Below are 19570 nucleotides of genomic sequence, written 5' to 3'. Positions count from 1 at the left end.
ACCAAGCCATTCTTTTATCTATTCACCTTGGGGACAATGGATGTACTCCTGGATGCAATGCTCAATAAAAATTACTTGTAGATTGCAAGCAAAGGATCCTTATTAGTACTCTGACAACCAACAAACTACTGCTGCCATACTGTTATTGAAGCATTCCATGCTTTATTGAAACCATTTACTCTATCAAGTTTGCATGTGTGAACCAACTGTTAGTGCTCATAAGCATGTCTCATTTGGTATCACAGCCTACAGCCTATGTAGCTAAACTGGTGATAATCCTGAGCACTGTAGGACAGAATGGGCAAAGGACTGCCAAAATTCCAAGAAGCTTACATGAGAAGGCATGTGTGTTTATAAAGTATATTTCAGTGATCTGCTGCCTTTTTTCTTATCCCCCCATCTGCTTTTTTTTTTTTTTTTCCCATTTATTTAGTTTTCTTGTAAGGTCTACAGACAGATCAGAGCTGAACCAAATTTCCAGCCGGCTGGAAGGTCCAGAAATAACTTAAAAACATTGCAATGACATATGCTTAAAAGCAAATATAGTCCCAAAAGCAAGTAAATTTGATGCCCAAGTGACTTAAAAATTGCTGCAATAAGAAGAATATGAATATATTCATGGATGTGGGTGGGAATAAAAGAGACTACATCTGAAAATCTCCTGCTACCTTATTTCCAATGACTACACTAAATATTTGCTGTACAATTTGACATATTATGAACCAGAAAAGCCAAAGGTGATACAACCAACTTTGGAGAAGAACTTGAGGACCTTTAACCAGGTGAACCTCTAACCTGCCATTTTCCCTACCAGGTAATTCAAAAATTACTCAGCACCATTTTCTCTTCATGCAAAGCCACTGTTAATTTTCCCACATCACCAAGGCATAAAGCTGCTCGTTCCTGATTCTCCCACTTTTAAGTTTTTTAGCTTTGGTCTTTCAAATTATAAGACCAAAAGGTCAAGCAAAGTATGATTATTTGTAATATGCATAAGAGTAATTACTTGGAGCTATCATTTATTTGTATAGTTTTTGGAAATGGAAGTTACTGGAGAAGTGTTAAGCACTGCTAAGACAAGCACTGCCTGATCACTTCTGGCTATCATCAGGGCTAACTGATGCAGGGGAAACTCTCATCTTAATGCAGGTAGCCCTGCAAGCATGATTTTAATTTATATCAGGACAAATTATGCATCTATGAATATATTAATACAACCAGCACTATGTCTTTCAGAAAGAATAAAAAAATTCATGCATACATTAAGAATTACCTAGCTAAAAAGCGACTGTGTTGCAGAAAAGTAAGGTTTTAAACTGTCTGGGACAAAACAAATGACATTATAAATTACAGAGCCATCGTTTCCTTAAAATGCAATCTCAATTATGGAATTATTTCAGACCACGTTAAACCATGTGTCAAAGGCACATTTCTATTAATGAACTGCCAGTTCTGTTCACATTAAAATTTGCACATCAATATTTTTTGTTCTGACTGATGATGAATTTTTTCTTCTTTAATCCACACCTTTCCCAGTTGACCTTTAATATCTACATAGCTGATTGCTTCCTCTGTAAAATAAATCTGCATAACTATTAACACACTAATGACATTAAAATAATTTTAAAAGTTGGCATAATTTTCTCACTATATAATACAGTATGTTCTCGTAAATAAAAAAACATATGACAAAATCATAGTCAGACCAAGAAAGAAAAGATAGAGAGTACTATGGGAGCTACCTGGAGGCCTATATTCAAAAGCTTTACCATGAGCAGTACCTTTTTCTATAGTATTTTTTTCCCTGTAACTACTGTAACAGAAAGAAGCAAAGAAGCTTCAAAACAATAAAATTTTAATGGAAGTTTGATATTTTAAATACAGGCACTTGTAACCACAATAATCACAAGGATATGGAGAGGTGTAGGAAGGGAAAATGTTCTCATATAAAACTGAGAACCATCACATGACTGAATAAGGCTTTTTTCAAATGGAACAATATTTGTTTTAATACATCTACAGATGCAGATGGATGGATGGATGGATGGATCTCTTTTGCACAGAGAGCAGATCACAGTTCTCCAAGTCTTTTGTGCCACTGTCACGTAGCAGTCTAGCTCACACTTAAGTGGGCAATACAAGACAATAAAAAAAAAATCATGATTATCATAATAACACTGAGCTAGCTGCAGTACAGATGACTTTCAAATCCCATGTTCTTCTTAAGCACAAAATACTGAAACAGATTTTTCATCACAGTTGTTTTAATGGTGTCATAACCAACTTCCTTTATTACCCTTAATGGATAATTAAGATGCTTTCCTCCTATTTAAAGGCTTGATATAACTCTCACTTGTAACAATAGAGAATTGCATTGAACCCTAAGTAATCTGAGATTCGTTTAACAGGGGACCCATTAAGTGAGTCACACCAATCCCCAGGTCCTTCATGCTTTTTAAAAAATAAAGCATTTTCCTCTTCAGTCAATAATCCTACATAGGGCTTCTCAGTGGGAAGAGTTTAAGTTACAGCATCTGCTTTAGCAAAAGCTAAAAAGCCTCCTATTTAAAGATTCTTAATTTCAATTGTTAAAAAGCAATCAATGAAGACTGGCATAGACAAAAAATAAATGTGGCTCTGCTTTGTATTAGCAACTGGCAGAGAGAAGTTAAAGTCCTAGTAGAATACAGCTGAACCTCCCTACAGTTTTTGCAATTGCTGTCTCCAGATAGTAAACTCATGTCAAATCTAATCTCTCTTCATAGATTATGAAACCCATTTTCTGCCCATAAGAGATTCTTACTGCGTTGATTCTCACATGGTAATTTTTTGTATAGATTTAACTGGTACCTCAATAAAACCATCAGATATATGAAGCAAATTAGATGGAGATCCATGATGAGAACAACAAAACTAATGAAATAGGAGATTTCCAGCAGCACCAGGCCACACTTTCTCTTGCATCTTCACCTCTGAAGCAATTCTTTAGACCAAATGCCAGAATACCCCTTTGCACTGCTGTTTGAAATTTTTTGCCAACTACCCATCTCCCTCCCCATTTCACCACAGGTCTGGGCATCACAGCAGCAGGTCACAAGCGCAGCATATGAAGCCCTTGCTCCTGGGAGGGAAAGGGAAGGATGCAGCTTTGGCTACTCCCTGCCAGCAGCCAGTTAAAGCATGAGAAACTGAGAAGGAAGGTCTGGGGGAGCAGGGAAAGCCTATTATCCTCAGAAAGCAAAATAAAAACATGGCAGCCTGCCACACGTCTCTGGGTCCATAGTGCCCACAGCTTTTGCGGCCTACAACATTTATTTTTCCTCCAAGAAAAAAGATTTGAGGGTGCCATAGCTACCCTATCAGCTCTGCTCCTAAGCTCTGGCCTTACTTTGCCTGGGTCTAGAAGGTGAGGACAGCAAGGGCTTTTTACCCTGACTCAGTGACCTGCCATCAAGGCTAATCCAGGACAAACACACACAGTCTGCTCTGCTGTACACAGCAACAGCAGCTTCTCCTCTCCATGGAACATGAGGTATTTACAGCTCATTACCAAAATAACTACTTTGTAAAGTACTTCATAAAGACCTGCAAGCTAACTCCAGTTTGAGCAGTTTGGGGTTCACTTTTCAGGTTTTCACTTCTTTTTTTTCAATTTCTTCACAACATTGTCACTGAAGTCATCTTCCTTTCTTGATATTTAATACAACTAGACTCCTCAAAGAAGCCCACTACTCTCCTTCCTGAGGGGTAAAAGAACCAATTCTTCAGATTTCAAAGGCTGTTATCAGAAAGGAACAGGCTGCACCTGGAGTAACAGCAACCTCCCACAAGAAAATGGGAAAGAAACATCTTTTCTTTCTGTATTCAACACAGGCAGGGTGTTAGAGGGGTCTGTGGACCTGTGTTTGGGGTAAACTGGTTTTCTTTTTTCTTTACCAGCAGCAGCCTCTGATAACCAACACCCAGACAACTTCTGGCCCTTCTCTAGAGCCTGCAGAAGGGCTGCTGTGGGGGCAGGAGCTGTGTTGGGCCAGCAGCCACAGGGGTGATCCAGCAGCTCCTCCAACTCACCCCAAAAGGCTGTGATAGGCTGCCCTAATTAGTCTCACTTAAAGCCAGGCAACCAAAGGGAGCCAGCCTATATAACTTGAGGCACTCTCAGAGGAATTTTGCTAACAATTCCATCAAGCTTCCCCAACAATATCATACCAGCTCTTTGGGCACTGAGACAACTCCTTATATCAGCATCTCCAAGAACTGATACTCTGTGGAACATTTACACGGGAAAACATTGCAGTTATCCATGCAAGCAATCTTTGATGCTATTCACTTTTCATATGAATTTTATACAGTACATTATAAAGAAACCCTTGTGGGATTCTTACTGTGAAGAAAAAAAAAAACCCTCTTTTTTCTTTTCAACTTGTCAACATAGTTTTATCAATTTTAACAGTAAGCTAAACAGGAATAACCTTGTCCCTCATGACATACCACTGTCATGCTCTCCACAGAAAAATCTATATGGAAATGCATTGAAACATCCTCTCTAATATTCAGCTGCAGTTTTAAACTGCAAATCCATTGAGTATAATTCCCTTTATTTTAATCCTCAAGTCTCTTCGCTCCTGCTATCTATTATTTATCATTCTATGTATCTAGAAGGATGCATGGTTGAATCACACTGACTTGATTCTTTTACTGCATCAGAGGACTTTATATTAACAAAATTCTGAAAGCTTAAGGCAGGACTTTCACCATAATACAGACCTCCTGCAGATCCTTACTCATCCAGAGATCCCCAAAGACAACAAAAAGTAGTTGGGAAAAGCTTCAGGGTTAGTGTTATTTGAGAGACTAAATAAAAGACATTATCATGAAGATGTCATGCTGTTTTTCCACTCCAAAGCCCATTCCCACAGATGAGAAAGAGCAACTCTCATACTACAGAAACAAGCATTAAAGCACTAAGTTCCTGATGCTTCTTGTCAACTCACCATGCAACACTGGAATTTGTTGGTAGTGTTACTGTAGTTTGAAGATTGTTTAAAACTACTAAAATTACCAAAAAATGGGGCAGGGAGGGGAAGCATCTATTCAAGTATTTTCTAAATTTTTCAATTTAGAAAATTATCAATAATAAAGTTTGCCTATCCTTTCAAATATACTCAAGATAGCAATACTTCTAAACCTGTTGTTCCATACTTTGAAATTGTATTTTGCACTTGTGTGCCTGCTATGTATATCTACCTAAGCTAGGCAGGTGCCTGCATAGTTTATACACCCTGTCTTAGAGCCACAGCACAGAGAAAAAGGCAGCATACATACTAAAAAGAATGGCATCTAATTAAAAGATGTGATTACACAGAAGGGCCTTGCACTTAAAATAACTGCACAATCCCAAACAGAGACCAAACAGGTCTTCAAACTTCACATTCACCCACTTCAAGCAGCTTACTTCTGTTGCAGGTCTAACAGAAGAGATGACAGGGAAAGGCAGCTGCAGGAAGATTCACAAATGAGAAATTCTCTGAGAAGCAGACCCTAGCAGCAGGTTGGTTATCTCAGAGTGGAATCAGGCCAAGGGCCCCACGAGTCACTTGGCCACTTTCTCTCACAGCCTCAGAAGTGCTTTTACTGTGTCACATGCTAGTCAAGTCTAAATGTTTTCTTCTTGACACACATGACCTGATGATATTCTCAGTGCATTGAAATGTGGGTGATGTCACCTCAAAGCTATGTAAATCTTTTATCAGAAAATATGTAATAACAAGTATAACATGTATTTTTCAACCCAGAAAGCAAAAGACTATTTTAACTAAAGAATATGTAAGAGTAACTGTGCTATGATCAGAATAAAGGTCCACATTATTCTTGGAGGTGTCAGAATATTAGATTGCTAGAGGCTCTTTTCAGAGAATATGACACAAGGCAGGAAAAGAGTAAATCCTTCCTGGAAAGTCCCACACAGAAGGTGGGACTCACCTCCCACCTGATTATTGTCAGCTATTTAGGGACTTGGTGCTGGAGTTTATCAAGTATGATAATCTGCATGCAAACATAATTGATTAGCCAATCTTGATTTATATCAGCATATACAATAACTAAATACCAATCTCCAATCATTAAGAAACAAAACAAAACAAGCAAGATATTTAGTGAGTCACAGAACCACACAAGAAGGAGAATTTGCCTGGTTCAATCTGCCAGATTACTCAAGGCTTAGTCCAGTAAGGGAAGCAAACAGAGATTTCATAACATCTCTGGGCTGCTCCAGTGCTGAAGTACTCTCATACCAAACATTTCTTTCCTTATAGCCAGTTTGTTTCAGCTTATGACCATTATCCCTCATCCTCTCACTGTGCACTCAAGACCACCACCATGCTCTTGGTAACCAGCTCTTAAGGCACTGGGAGACTGCAGAGCTCCTCATTCCATTACAGAAGGCAATCCCATGGATCTAACATGATTTACCTTGACTAAAACTGGCAAACATTTTCTTCACGCACACCTACAAGAAGCCTCATTCCATTATTTCCTATGGGATAGTGGTTGACCAAGCTGCAGTACTTCAGACCTTCCTTCTTGTCCTTCTTGCAAATGGATAAAACAATCTTTTATTGGGAACCTCCCTCTATCTACAGTCTGTCAAAGATCACAGAGAGCAGCCTGACAATGACATCAGTTGGCTTTCCCAGTACACTCATGGTGTGATTCTTGGGTTTGTCCTGGGCAGGGCCAGGAGATGGACTCTGTGATGCTTACAGCCCCCTTCCTGAGGTCAGACTGACAGGCCTGTAGTTCCCCAGATCCTTCTTCCAACCCTTCCTGTAGGTGGGTTTCACATTTGCTAACCTCCAAGCATCTGGGACCTCCTTAGTTAACCAGGAGCAAAGATAAATTATGGAGAGTAGCTTGATGAGCTCTTCTGCCAGCCCCTTCAATGCCCTCACATGAATCCCATCTGGAGCCACAGACTTGTGAGGGTCTGAATGGCACAGGAGGTCACTAACTACTTCCTCCTGGATTGCAGGGGCTCTGTTCTGCTCCCTGTCCATGCCTACCAGCTCAGGGGGTGGTGCCCCTGAGGATTATGAGTCTTTCTGTTGAAGGCTGAGACAAATTTCTTATAGCATTACTCATTAGAGGTTTAAAATACTGTATTTCTACTTAAGACAGGAGGGGAAATCAACTCATAGACAGCCAAATTCACACCATAGGATCAAGAATAATTCTTGCACTTCATTCCATAAGAATTCCTAATATACCTGACTTTCCTCTGGAATCTTAATTAGATTTCAAAAAGAACGCAGGTATGATGTTCAAGGACTATTTTTCACAGCAACAATTACTCATGATGTAGTCTCCCCTATTATATCTTCTCAATAAAGCCATTTTTTATAGCTCATCCATTTTTAATTTGATAAAGCCTCTCTTTTCTGTTCTCCCGTTTCATTTGACCGCTGAGTCTTCTCAGAAATATTCATTTCCTAGCAGCTAGAGCACAATGAACAGAAAAGCAAACTGCTGTTCATCTGAACAAAGACACTCCCACACAGTGAAGTATGTGTGTCTGGGAGCCCTGCTATAGAAAAACACATGCCCACAGTTTTTCACAGATTCTGCAGTTTTCAGCCGCAGTGCAAGGCACTGGCAGACATGAATAGCCTTTCTTTTACCTTGTTTATTCAAGAACTATGATCCACTAGCCTGCTTTTAAGTATTTGATATCCTACAGTGAAGGGATTAAATAAGCCTGACGCCAAATGAAAAACTTCAGACATGACGCTGATATTTTTGGTAAACTTATGAAGCCAAAATCTGAAGGTCTTGTCCTTAGAGACTAAAAGGCCTTTGCTCTAGGATTTTGTATTTATTATGCTAGCAAAGTCAATCCTATCTCTAACAGACACTGATTTCTTGATAGGTTCTCTCCTGCCTTGAGTGCATTTGAAAGAAAAGCAACCATCTTTCTAATTTTCACACTGCTCCTCACACAATTAATCAAGTATACAATCTAAACTGACTTCCTTTCCAAGCACATTATTGCAAATCAGTCATTTGTGGGAGAAAAACAGAGAGAAACAGGACTGTACTTTACATCTTGTTTAAGAAGAGTCCTTCATACCAGGAAGGTGGGAGATAGGCTATAATAATACAGCATTTAAATAGTAAATATGCACAGGGGCACACAGCACACAGGTGTGCTCTCATTTCTCATGATCCCAGTGAAAGGGGTCATGACCTTTCAGACTTGAACCTCAACATTTCTAATTTTTCATCTTGGTTCTCAGAAGAGAAATTTAACCCATCTGGTTTTCAGTTTTATGAGGCCATGAGCCATGAAAGAAAATCTAGCTTTAAACAAAAAAGGAGATATATAATCTTCTGTCCCTGTATAAGAGTAGATTACACAGATGTTTCTGTTATATCAAGGCAAACTTAAAAGGGAAAAAATATCTTCTGCACAATATTATATATTCATGTCTCTACCACTGTGTATTTCTTTCTGGTTGAACTTATACATTTCTAGTTCCTCTAGCAAAACCATGCACAATGGTCAACCTTAAACTCCTGCCTACACAGAGCTGTGAAAATCCTGCCTTTCATGTCATCACTGGGCTATTTAGCCTGGTGCTACAATGAGGCAACAATTTCATTAGAAGTGATAGATAGTTATATTTCCTACTACAGCAAGGCACAAACCATCATGCCACCTTGTCCTCTGCTCTCTGGCAGCACCAGGCAACACAGCCAGAGTCAACTCGTGTCTGAGTTGGACTTTTCATTAATTGGTTCACACCTCCAGCAATGCATTTAATAGTGCTGGCAAAAGGCAGGTTGTTTTCTTTTTTCTTAAAAACACACAAAAAAGTTTGCAGCCTCCCTCTCCCCAGCCACACAAGCCATAGAGCTTCAGCAACCCAGCCCCACACTGTAGGAAGCATTTTACATACAAAAGAATTTGTGAGATCTTTTATGGTTTCCAGCATCCACCAAATCTAGAGAACCATTTTTACAACCTCTCGAAAAATTTATAATATGGGGATACGTGGAAGTCAGATTAGTTCATAGGGTTCTCTGCATATAAATTATACAACACAACTATTAAACAGCACAACAACTTCAACAGAGGGTTAACTCATATTTCACTGCAAGAACACTGAATGATGCACCTGTTTCATATCCTTAAGGTATGAAACCTCACAATAAAATGCAACATGCAGGAATGGGGTTTTTAAGCATTTATTTCAAAAAACAGCAAGTTTTGAAAAATGACAGCAAAGAATCATATGTAAACCAGGAGACAAGTGCTTCTAATACTATTTCTATAATTGCCCGACAATTCAAAGGCCAACCAAGTCCTTGTGGGCTGTGTCCACCTTAAGTCCTGTTCCCTTCTCCAGCATAGCAAATACACACTGAGCTGTTAATTGCAGTAACGCTAATTAAAAGACAAAACCTCACGACTACATTAACAGTGAAATTGCCAATTAGCACACAAGGCTTCCTCATTACTGCTGCTGCATGAAATGTGAAGCATGATGTGGATAGCAGTCAAAATTAAAGACATTTTTTAAAAGCCAATAGGTCACATTTTCACTTACTTCAAAAGTACTGCTGGAATCAGTAACTGAGAAGCTGACCTGCAGGAAAGAAAGAAATTCCTACAACCTTTTGTGAAAATCACTAAAGAAAAATATTGCCATTTTCCACATCTGCATTCACAATGGTTTTCAGAGGAAGGAGTACTTGCCTTGGTGTAGCCACTAGAAAATGGCTTAAAAATTTAAAAATAGGCCAAAGGCTAAGATTTCAGGATAATTTATCCTGACTTTATATTCCATCTAAGGCTTCCCCAGAAAGAACTAATGGATACTGAAAGCAATCTAGGTGATCCTAGTGTCCTTTATTCTACAGAAGGAACACTTGTGTCCTTCCAGTGTATTTCAATGACCATTTAATGAAAGTTAATCCAGACCTCCACAACCCTAGAGCTGCTTCCATAAAGTGATTGTGCTTTTCATACAGTTTATATTTCCTGAGGTCTCTCTCTACCTTTTTGGTTTTTTTTTTGAAGATTTTTAATTCTAATTCAGAGGTCTCATGGTAAATAAAATGGAAATACTTTCAGCATTATCTTCCTTGAGAGAACTGGAGTAGGTATTTGTTTTTCACTTGCTCCCTTTTAATCAAGCATTTTGTTGACCATAATCAATTTCTTCACTCAAGAGAAAAATGTGCAATTATCTACAATGAAGAAGGTGTGTCTAAGGAATAGGGTGGCGGGAAAGAGAAATCAATGGAACCATCTGTCTGACATTCCTACAACATTATAAGATACTTGTAATTAACTGCTTGCCTACCAAAGTCTGCCAGCTTTAACTCCCCCGTGTCACTGATCAGAAGGTTCTGTGGTTTCAGGTCCCTGTGCAAAATGTAACGCTGGTGGATGTAAGACAGTCCTCGCAGCAACTGAAATAAAAATAACTGAAAAAGAGGGGGACAAAAAATGACCTCTGTTAATATTTTGCATATAACCACAGGTGATTTCTTCATGATATGCAGGGTGCTTGCACATTGCGGTAACATTGTGTCAGAATTCCTCCCAAACTGGCTAATTCCCACCCAAATTTAACACAATGAAATTTCCATCTGAAATATACTTACTTTGCAAGGACTAAACCCAGCCTCCAAGCCCTACTATGTCATAGATTCAATTTGACTGCTTTAAAAAGAATGAGAGCAATACAACCATGTGCAGAAGGCTTGGTTTCTACCAAATTATAATTATATTCCATTTACCCATATGGCCTTAGAGATTAGGTTGTAGCCTGAAGACAGATGTGTATCTTCACTAATTATAGGCAACAACAGTACAGGGTGGATAGGGATGGGGAGATAAGGCTGGGGGATGGAACACTGAAGCTAAAACAAAGAAGAAATTAATAGTATAACAATAATGCCTGTGTACCCAAGGAAATCTGCAAGTAAAATAGATTTTATCCCTCAAAGTCTATTTTAATGGGAGTTTCTTATGTATTTTTCATTAGGAAATAATAACTCTCACTGAACCTAAAGATGACTTTTGAAACCTACTTGCAATAGTCTTAAAGGTAATTTTAGATAGAAACTTAACTCACCATCTCCTAGTTTCTTAGAGTCCTTCCCTGGATTCTATAAATGCTTACTCCTAAATCTAAGCATTACTATTGTTTATTCTGTAATTTACAATTATGAACAAAGAGCTGGATGAAGAGGATCTTTTGTCCTCCCCTTTCCATCTCCTGCAAGCATCATTCTCTTGCATCCTTTCAGACACTTGCTGGGAAGGGCTGTGTAACCCGTCATGGGTTTTGTCAACACAAAGGGTGAATCAACTCCCAGGAGTTTTCTTTGCAGTTATGAAGAACCTATCCCAATGCAGGGACCCTTCCTTTTCCCTGATATGTTTTAAGAAATACTTCAGTTTCTAGATGTGAACACAAAGCTAAACACGGAGAATTCAAGAGCAGGTATGGACTCTGTGCCTCACAGCTCAGAGGACAGTGAAATGTGCTCTCTAGGAAGGTGTGGAAACCACCCCAAAGATTGGGAAAAAGTCAACTCAGGCACACGAGAATTTCTAATTAACTTGCAAAACAAGCATCCTATTCAGTGATTACTGAAGTGAAGAGACATTATAAAAAGGGTTACAAAATCTGATTATAGAAGAGAATAAAGGCTGACATGAAAGAAACAGAAATGTCATGTTACTGAAGGTGAAATGAATTTAATTGCATTTCATTTTTTTCCCTGGGTGCAGACACAATGCACTCTATGTTTAGCTATTTAGCCAGGGCACAAAGAGCCATATCAATCACCTTCTTGCCAGGGTAGGGTCTAACAGTGTGCTGAGGAAACCTAATAGCAAAGTACAGGAACAAAGAATAGCAGGAAAGTCATAAGTAACATGCACATTCCTTTTTGAATTGTGGTTAAAGTGGAATTCATAGTACATAAAAACTATTTTAATAAGAGCAAGAAGCAGAATAGTTTTCATTACAGCCTGAAAATATCAATTTAATTCTATTAAATTACTTCAAAATAATACATTTTTTAAAATAAAAAGATGGGCAAAATAACCAGTTTGCCAGGATAAATCAATAGCATTTAACTTCAAACATTATTTTTAAATATGCAAAAAAATTTCAATTATCATGGTAGCTTACAGCACTGTAATCTTTATAATAACTCAAAATATATTTATTAATGTCTTTCACTTGGATTTAGTGAAAAGAGTCAAGTGATTTGACATAATGTGCTAAAAAAAATGCCCAACACTTCACAGCTAAACGGAATAAACATCTGCTCTTGAGGACAGCTTTGGAATGTAGTTTTATTCCAAACTTGTAGACATGCTGTACTCATTAAATACCTTCTCCAAAAGTTAATTAATTCACTCACACCTCCTTGGAGGAAGCTCATGGAAGAGAAGGGGAAAAAAAACTTCCTGAATTCATTACAGGGTAAACTCAAATATTGTTTTTTTGCTTTCTCTTTTTCTCTTCCCCTTTGTTTTTATAATTTAAATGTGAAAAGATTTACGTGAACACAAGCCGAAAATCTGGCAGCAAAGCATTCTGCAAACCTTTGAGATTGTTTGGGATGAGAAAACACCAAGGGAGGCCTCTCCATTTCCAATAGTTTCCCAGCCCACAAAAGGAAAAGATGAATTGAAAAAAAATGTTTCTGCTTCCTCACAAAGTACTTCTGCCCTCTCACAGTCAAGTTCATACCCCTGATCTTGAGGAAAGCCTTCTCTAAGAAACCCATTTTCTTTCCAGATTGTCTGCATTAACTTCACAAGGACAAAAATGAATCCTAGATGAGGAACCATCAATCCTTACCCATATACCCAGAAATCTACATACGTCTTATCATGGTCATACTCTCATCTTACTTGATCCTTCCACCACCTCACTCTATTCCAATCACCATGAAACCTCAGCCTGGGTTTTTTTTCAGGGGTTTTAAACAAGCAATGGAGCTGCCACTTCCCAAGGCCCCAGGATGGCAGCTGCAGTCAATGGCAAATTCACCATGTATTTCAACAGGTTGATTGGGATGGTAAAATCAAGACAGATTCACAGCTCGTTACCTTTTATGTTGGTAATTTTAGTATTTGCATGGTCATACACAAGGCTGTATAGGTATTGAATAACCTGCAATAAATAAACTAAGACATCATTCACTAAGACATCATTTGTGTACAGTTTCTAGCTTATTAGTAGGAACAAAGGTTTTGATAATAAAATTAGGCTCATAAAATGCCAAAGGTCATTGTGTTTGAAGAAGACAGAACACAGGACAGGGATTTGTCCCTAGAAGTCATGTTTTCAGCAAAGCTTAGTATTAGGAAGCCCAACACTACATTCAGACAAAAAAACCTTAACACTTGTGGCTTCAAGTCTTGCTTATTTCTTTCAGTCATAAAAAAATACCTCTTTTCCCAGACTGTTATGCAGCTCTCACTTTAATGAGCAGCATATTTTAACGAAGACTTTTCATTGTCAGCAAGAAAAATGCATGCAGGTCAAAGCTAATTCAGGGTTTATGGACTGTGATATTAAAAGAACATTAGCAATTCTTAAAACATACAAGAGAAAGCCCTCAAAGGGGTGAGTTAGCACCTACACAGTCCTTCAAGTGTAATGCCTGGATAACCATTTGAGCTATATGCAACATTTGACCAAATGCCCGCAGTAGTTTTAGAATACAGCATTTTCTGAGACTCGTAGCTATGTGGATGAAGAGCCCAGCTTTCCTGGTGTTCTAATGAGTCTGGCTGAGTGCACAACCTAGAGCCTTACATGCAGACATGCAATGGCTGCCCGGTGGCCCACGTGCTGCAGAATGCTTCACTGCCTGGTGGCCTCTGAACAAGCTTGTGAGTTAGACACTGACACAGGCGATGCAAAACACATCTAAAGGGTGGGATTGAGAGTAGCTGACACTGACTGACTTAGGTTCAGAAAGCTCTTTCCAGTCTATGGCTGAAGGGGAACACTCGTGTACAAGTGATCTGTGTAAAGTACTCAGATGACTCCACACAGTTGCCCTCCATTACCAGATATGGTAGAGAATTTCTGGCAAAGGATACTGGGGTAAGAGAAAAGCAGAAATCCACAACATGCCTAGGGAGATTCTCTGGAAAATGTACCATTTCCACACAGACTCTGCTGAGGCACTGAGGACCCCAATGAAGAAAGGATGCTTGCCAAAAGGACAGAATAACGATGCCTGTGGGGGCCTTTTTTAAGACTTTCCGTAATGGCAAAGAGGGAGTTCTAAACTATTTTCTTCATTTAAGCTCCCTTAATTCATGTTGCATTTTGGGAATAGAGGACCTGGCCCTGGATACAGAAGTAGAAAACTACACAGAACTAGAAAGCTACAAAGAACTTTTTAGCTTACAGAAGATGCACAAAACTCTTGGTTCTGCTCTCTTGGCAGCAAAACTCTGCAAAAAAGGCTGAGATAATCTGGAACAGGAGTTAACATGATTTCAGGAGAAAGCTGAAATCAAACCTGAATTAATATCTTTCCTTTAGCAAGCGCGTACTGCTCTATTAGTATAGCTACTTTTGAAAAATAATACACAATACCACACAGGCTTTATTATCACCCAACACTCATTACACAAATGTTCCTGCTTGCCCTACATATCAAAGCACACAGCCTGGGTATCACACAGTCATCTGAATTCCCAAGTGTGTATTCAGCATCAATAAAATCATATGTAGTCTTATTAGGCCATCAGATCTAAAAATACCAGTAAAAGAAACTAAACTTGGGACATTGTATCTCATGCTTGCAACCAATGAAGTTCTCCCTATCATCCAGAGGACAGTACAGGCTTCTGTACATTATTGGCTAATTAAAATGGCAAAAGGAGATAACAAATCACTACAGTGCCATCTCACAGCCTTGGAAATAAACAGAACCAAACACATTATTCAGTTCCATTTGGGTTCACTAAACTGTTCAGGAATCTTAGAACTACTTGTTTTAAATCATTATACTAGAAAAAACTACCTGGTAATATGCTATAACTATCACAGAAGCAATGAGAAATGTCCCTCTGACTTCTGCTGGCATGTCAAAACCTCATCAAGCACAATCTTTTTTATCACTCTTGGTTTGCTATTCATTTCCCTCTTCTAAACCAGGATAATAACCACAAGATAAAATCCAGTTTTCACTTCTAACTAATACCTGGGGAAATACTGCACTTTTTAGGTCAAAGTTTTGTAGACTCTGTTGCTCAAATTGTCAGAAGAAGTTCCAGGAAGAAAGTACTGACTTGAGACAAATTTGCATCTGTATGAATAAGGAAAATCTGAGTAAAAATTATTAGGTAATTGATTCTGCAGGATTTTCAGGATCATAATAAGATTTATCTCACAAAAAGGTTCCTCCTGTTTGCCTTCCCTGGAATCAACTGAGTTCCCTCCAAAAGAATTTTAAAACAATCCACTTCAATCCAGTGCTTTTATAAAGGCTTCTAACTTGCTCCTGCATTCCTTACACAAGAGTCTAGAGTCTAATGTCACACAGAAATACATATGATACAGCCACTGGAAATGTTAATTGCATCATTGCTTTAAAAATGTATATATACAGATTTTCCCACTTATTTCCAGTAGAACTGCAAAGGAAAGAGATTGGGGTGTGTTAATTTGCTAACTCCTATTCTCTTTGATGCTGTTTTAATCATTTTTTTGTCCCCTCTGGGTACTACTACAGTCATTTGCAATGAAGAAGGTGTGCTTAATTAACTGAGTATAAAGACACTCCCTTATGATCAGCTGTAGTCATCTGCTAAGGTTCAGTAAGTGGAAGACTCAGGTTTTTACTTCTGAATGGCAAAAGCAAAAATAAATTCAATTCAATCTCCTTTTTTACCTTTCATCAGCATACTTCCATGCTGAAGTAGGTCACAGCGGCAATTGTTGCCTCACCGATTTTAAAAATCTTGACATGTTCTCCCTACAATATACATGTGTTCTTGCCCTATGAGAATCATGAAGACCATAGAGACAATAAATTACAAGTGCACTTATGAAAGTGACATTCTTCTAGCATGAATTTTAACATGCTAATGAAGTTTCTGCATTAACCATTCACAGTTGTGCATATTATCAAACCATTAAGTGACAAGACTGACATGAAGTAGAGTGAAATGCTGATGCTATATTTAATGTCTGATAACAAAAAAGTCTAATTTAAATAATCAATTTTCAATGCCATGTGTAAAAGACGACCTTAATTTGGCATAACATTATTCTGTCTGCTGCACACCTGCTTATTCACTGAATGAGGAATGAAAAATAGCACCTTCTCAACCACATTAAACAGCATCACTTCTTACTTAACATATCTGCTGAAATACACTTTTAATTCAACTTCACATCAGCAGCATGACCAATTTTAGTGAGTAGGAGAGAGATTTCAAAAGCATGCCATTAGTTTCGATTTGCTTCCAGTAACAATAGATAAATTTAAAAGGACTACCACAGCAGGTTTTCACCTTAAAGTCAAAGACTGTTTTCTTCAAACCCCAGTGAGTCAGTGACATGAAAATTTATCACAGCTGGATCTACTACCACAGTTTCATTGTCTACTTCCTGTGCACCTACTTCTATGGCACTCAACCTCCTGGTTGGACACCTCTAGTTACACACAGGTGCTCACACACCACAGCTTCCCCTACATCATGTAACATGTCTCTGCCACGTGGGGATGCAGGACTGCCCATGCAATCCAACAAATGTCTCCCCACAGAAAAGGGGGAGCACAAACCTCCTGTCCATGCCACAGATGTTGATACAATCACCCAATAGAAAGAAAACAGAAACATGCTAGGGAAGCCTACATTGTCAACACAACTGCAACGTAAAGCCTAAAGCATTTTTTTATCCTACTTTTCAGGTATTATGCTTTTCTAACAAGCACATGGGTTTGTATCTTACTATTAATAAATGTAGCTACTACTTAGCAAGAGGCAGTGTGCAACACTCTGCTACTGCCAAAGTTCAGGCAGCTTCACCTAAGTGCAGTAAACCTCATATGGATACGACACGGGAGCTGCCCAATCTTTGCATGTTCTGAATGCTTCCCTGCCCTTTGTGCTTCAGACCATCCTAAAGCTGTAATCAGTTCAGTGATAAATATTAATGCTTACAGAAGACATCAGATGACAACTACCCTATGGCTTTGACTCAGATTATTAATTTTCACATTAGTTATTAAATGCCAAAATTACTCATCTGACAAAAACAGATTCGACTTCAACAACTGCAACCATTAGTTAAGGACAATGCTCACAGTACTACAGTGCAGCAAGGAATACATGAATACCATAAATTACTAAGTTCCAGAGATTTCAGATAATATCATTTAACACCCAGTGTATATCAACACTTTCAATCCAATTTTATGGAGACCATTAAACCCTTGATTTAACAAATACAATATTTTTATCATATCTGGATTTTTAGCTATATAGTTGCTATACAGTTTACTGACCTCTTCTTGAACATTTAGCACAGAAAAATGTTGCAGCATCCCATTATGTGTCAATAATTACTATAATGTCTAATACATTCCTTTTAAAATATCTTTTTATAGTTTTTAGATGAACTAATTATATTTTTTGCTGAAACATAAGCATATTTTTACAGAGATTGTTGGGCTGCCCTAGGAAACTTAGTACCCAAATCCCAATCCTCATTTTGCCCTGACTCAGTATTGAAGTGATAAAACACATTTTAAAATATTCTGGTGGGGGTAGGGCTTAGTTAGTTAAGGTTTTGCTTCAAAAATACCCATTCATTATGCCCAGAAGACTGCTATACCCTGCTTCCTAGGAGAAGGGAAGGCTCAGAATTGAGATGGGTAAGAGATGAAGTCTTGAAGGCTCCTGGGAGAAGGCTGAATATTCTTGTTGCCTGCATGCAAAGCTCAACAAGAGGGTCTTGCCTATTTCTTCTTAACACATTTTGGCCCTAGGAAGAGAAAAGGTGCCCAGGGAGAAGAACAAATCAGTGCAGAAAAATCAGATAGAATAAGAACAAACTGCAAGTTCCTTCCCCCTCTGGTCACAGCAGACTACAGGAGGCTTCCAAGTTGCCTGGAGTAAAAGATTTTGCAAGCAATTAAGAGACAGGGACAGTTTTTGTCTGCTTGAAAACCTGTTGTCATTCAGACTGGTGTTCCTGGATTAAGGAACAGTGGGTCAGATGCAAGTGTCTTTTTATATTGCCAGAGATGAGGGTTTTTTCTGCCAAATACTCATGCAAATCGATATTACCTCTAACACTGCAAGTAGAAGAAAAAAGGCAGAGGGAAAAAATTCTGGATGCTTTTCTCAAAAGACTTCAACTATCTCAAGGCAGCATCACTGATTAAGAAGCAAATCAGCTTTCATTAATAGATTTATTTTTAAGGCAGGGACACAAGCAATGCAGGCATGACAGATGCAAGCCTTTGCTCCACTTATTCTACCAGTAATAGGAGTTACAGTAAACAAACTCAGTTATAAAATAAATGCATCAAGGCATAAAGACAAATTTATGTGCATTATTGGGAATGTAGTAATGTGGAGTAAAACACAAAGTTAAAATAAAGGTGATATTTCAAATATTAGAAGAAGCTAAGAACAGTTACATTTTCACAGGACATGCTGAAATGCACAAATAAAAAGACACTGAAATTATGAATTTACAAAACCAGAGCCTTTTATGGACAACTGCAAACAAAGGCTCAGAAGAACCAAGAAAGTAAGAAAAAAGACTGGTGGAAATAGCCCTGTACCAGCTAGAAAGGGACATAAATCAGAATGAAGATCATAACACAAAAAAATATCACTGATAGGGTCAGCTAGTTGCTCTGACCCGTTAGAGTTCCTGCTGTAGGAAGCAATCCAGATGTTCCAATTGAGCATGAACTATCTCTAAAGGCTGCAACATCTGTAGGAAAGACAGCCAGGAGTACAGATTTCAGTAGTCTATGCCAGGATGAACAGCACAGGGAGAGTCAGGAGCAAATCTTGTACCTCAGTTTGCAATAGCACATTTTGCAGCTTGGCAAGCACCACACAGTACACATATAAATCAATTCCTATTTCCAGTCATGGACAGGGCTGCAGCAGTAGCTTCCAGCAGAAACATAATTATATGTGGGGCCATGTACTTAAGATTTATTGCTTGCCTTCAATTGTGGAAAAACTGAGAAAGACATCTTTTAAACCAGACAGGAGAAGATGAGGCCATGTGTACTATACAGGGAATTATTAACTGATTACCCTTTTCCTCAATATCTCTAACACTGTACACAGAATATGAATACATAGTTATATATATAAGTGCTAGACAGGCAAGTTTGTTGGCTGCCAAAGAGGTAAATAATTGTATATTTGGACCTAATGGAGTCTGCAGAATATATGGACTGAAACAACTGCTTTATGCCAATTTCCCTTCAAGCTGATGAAAATGTTTCAGGTACTTGACTGCAATTATGTTATCAGAAT

The 19570-nt window shown here is 38.4% G+C and overlaps 1 protein-coding gene across 8 annotated transcripts in view; it reads right to left on the bottom strand.

The window, feature by feature from the left end:
• CDK14 (cyclin dependent kinase 14) overlaps positions 1 to 19570 on the bottom strand; it is a 448028-nt gene that overhangs the window by 276019 nt on the left and 152439 nt on the right. For all 8 annotated transcript variants that reach the window (XM_077174724.1, XM_077174723.1, XM_054640757.2 and 5 more), the window contains one exon: positions 10365 to 10488. In XM_077174724.1, coding sequence (XP_077030839.1) covers positions 10365 to 10488 — 124 coding nt within the window. The remainder of the gene's footprint in view (positions 1 to 10364; positions 10489 to 19570) is intronic.

The sequence above is a fragment of the Agelaius phoeniceus genome, chromosome 1, assembly GCF_051311805.1.
Source record: "Agelaius phoeniceus isolate bAgePho1 chromosome 1, bAgePho1.hap1, whole genome shotgun sequence".
Taxonomy (NCBI): domain Eukaryota; kingdom Metazoa; phylum Chordata; class Aves; order Passeriformes; family Icteridae; genus Agelaius; species Agelaius phoeniceus.
Note: the sequence above shows the minus strand (reverse complement) of the source record. Positions and strands in the feature narration are given on the sequence as shown.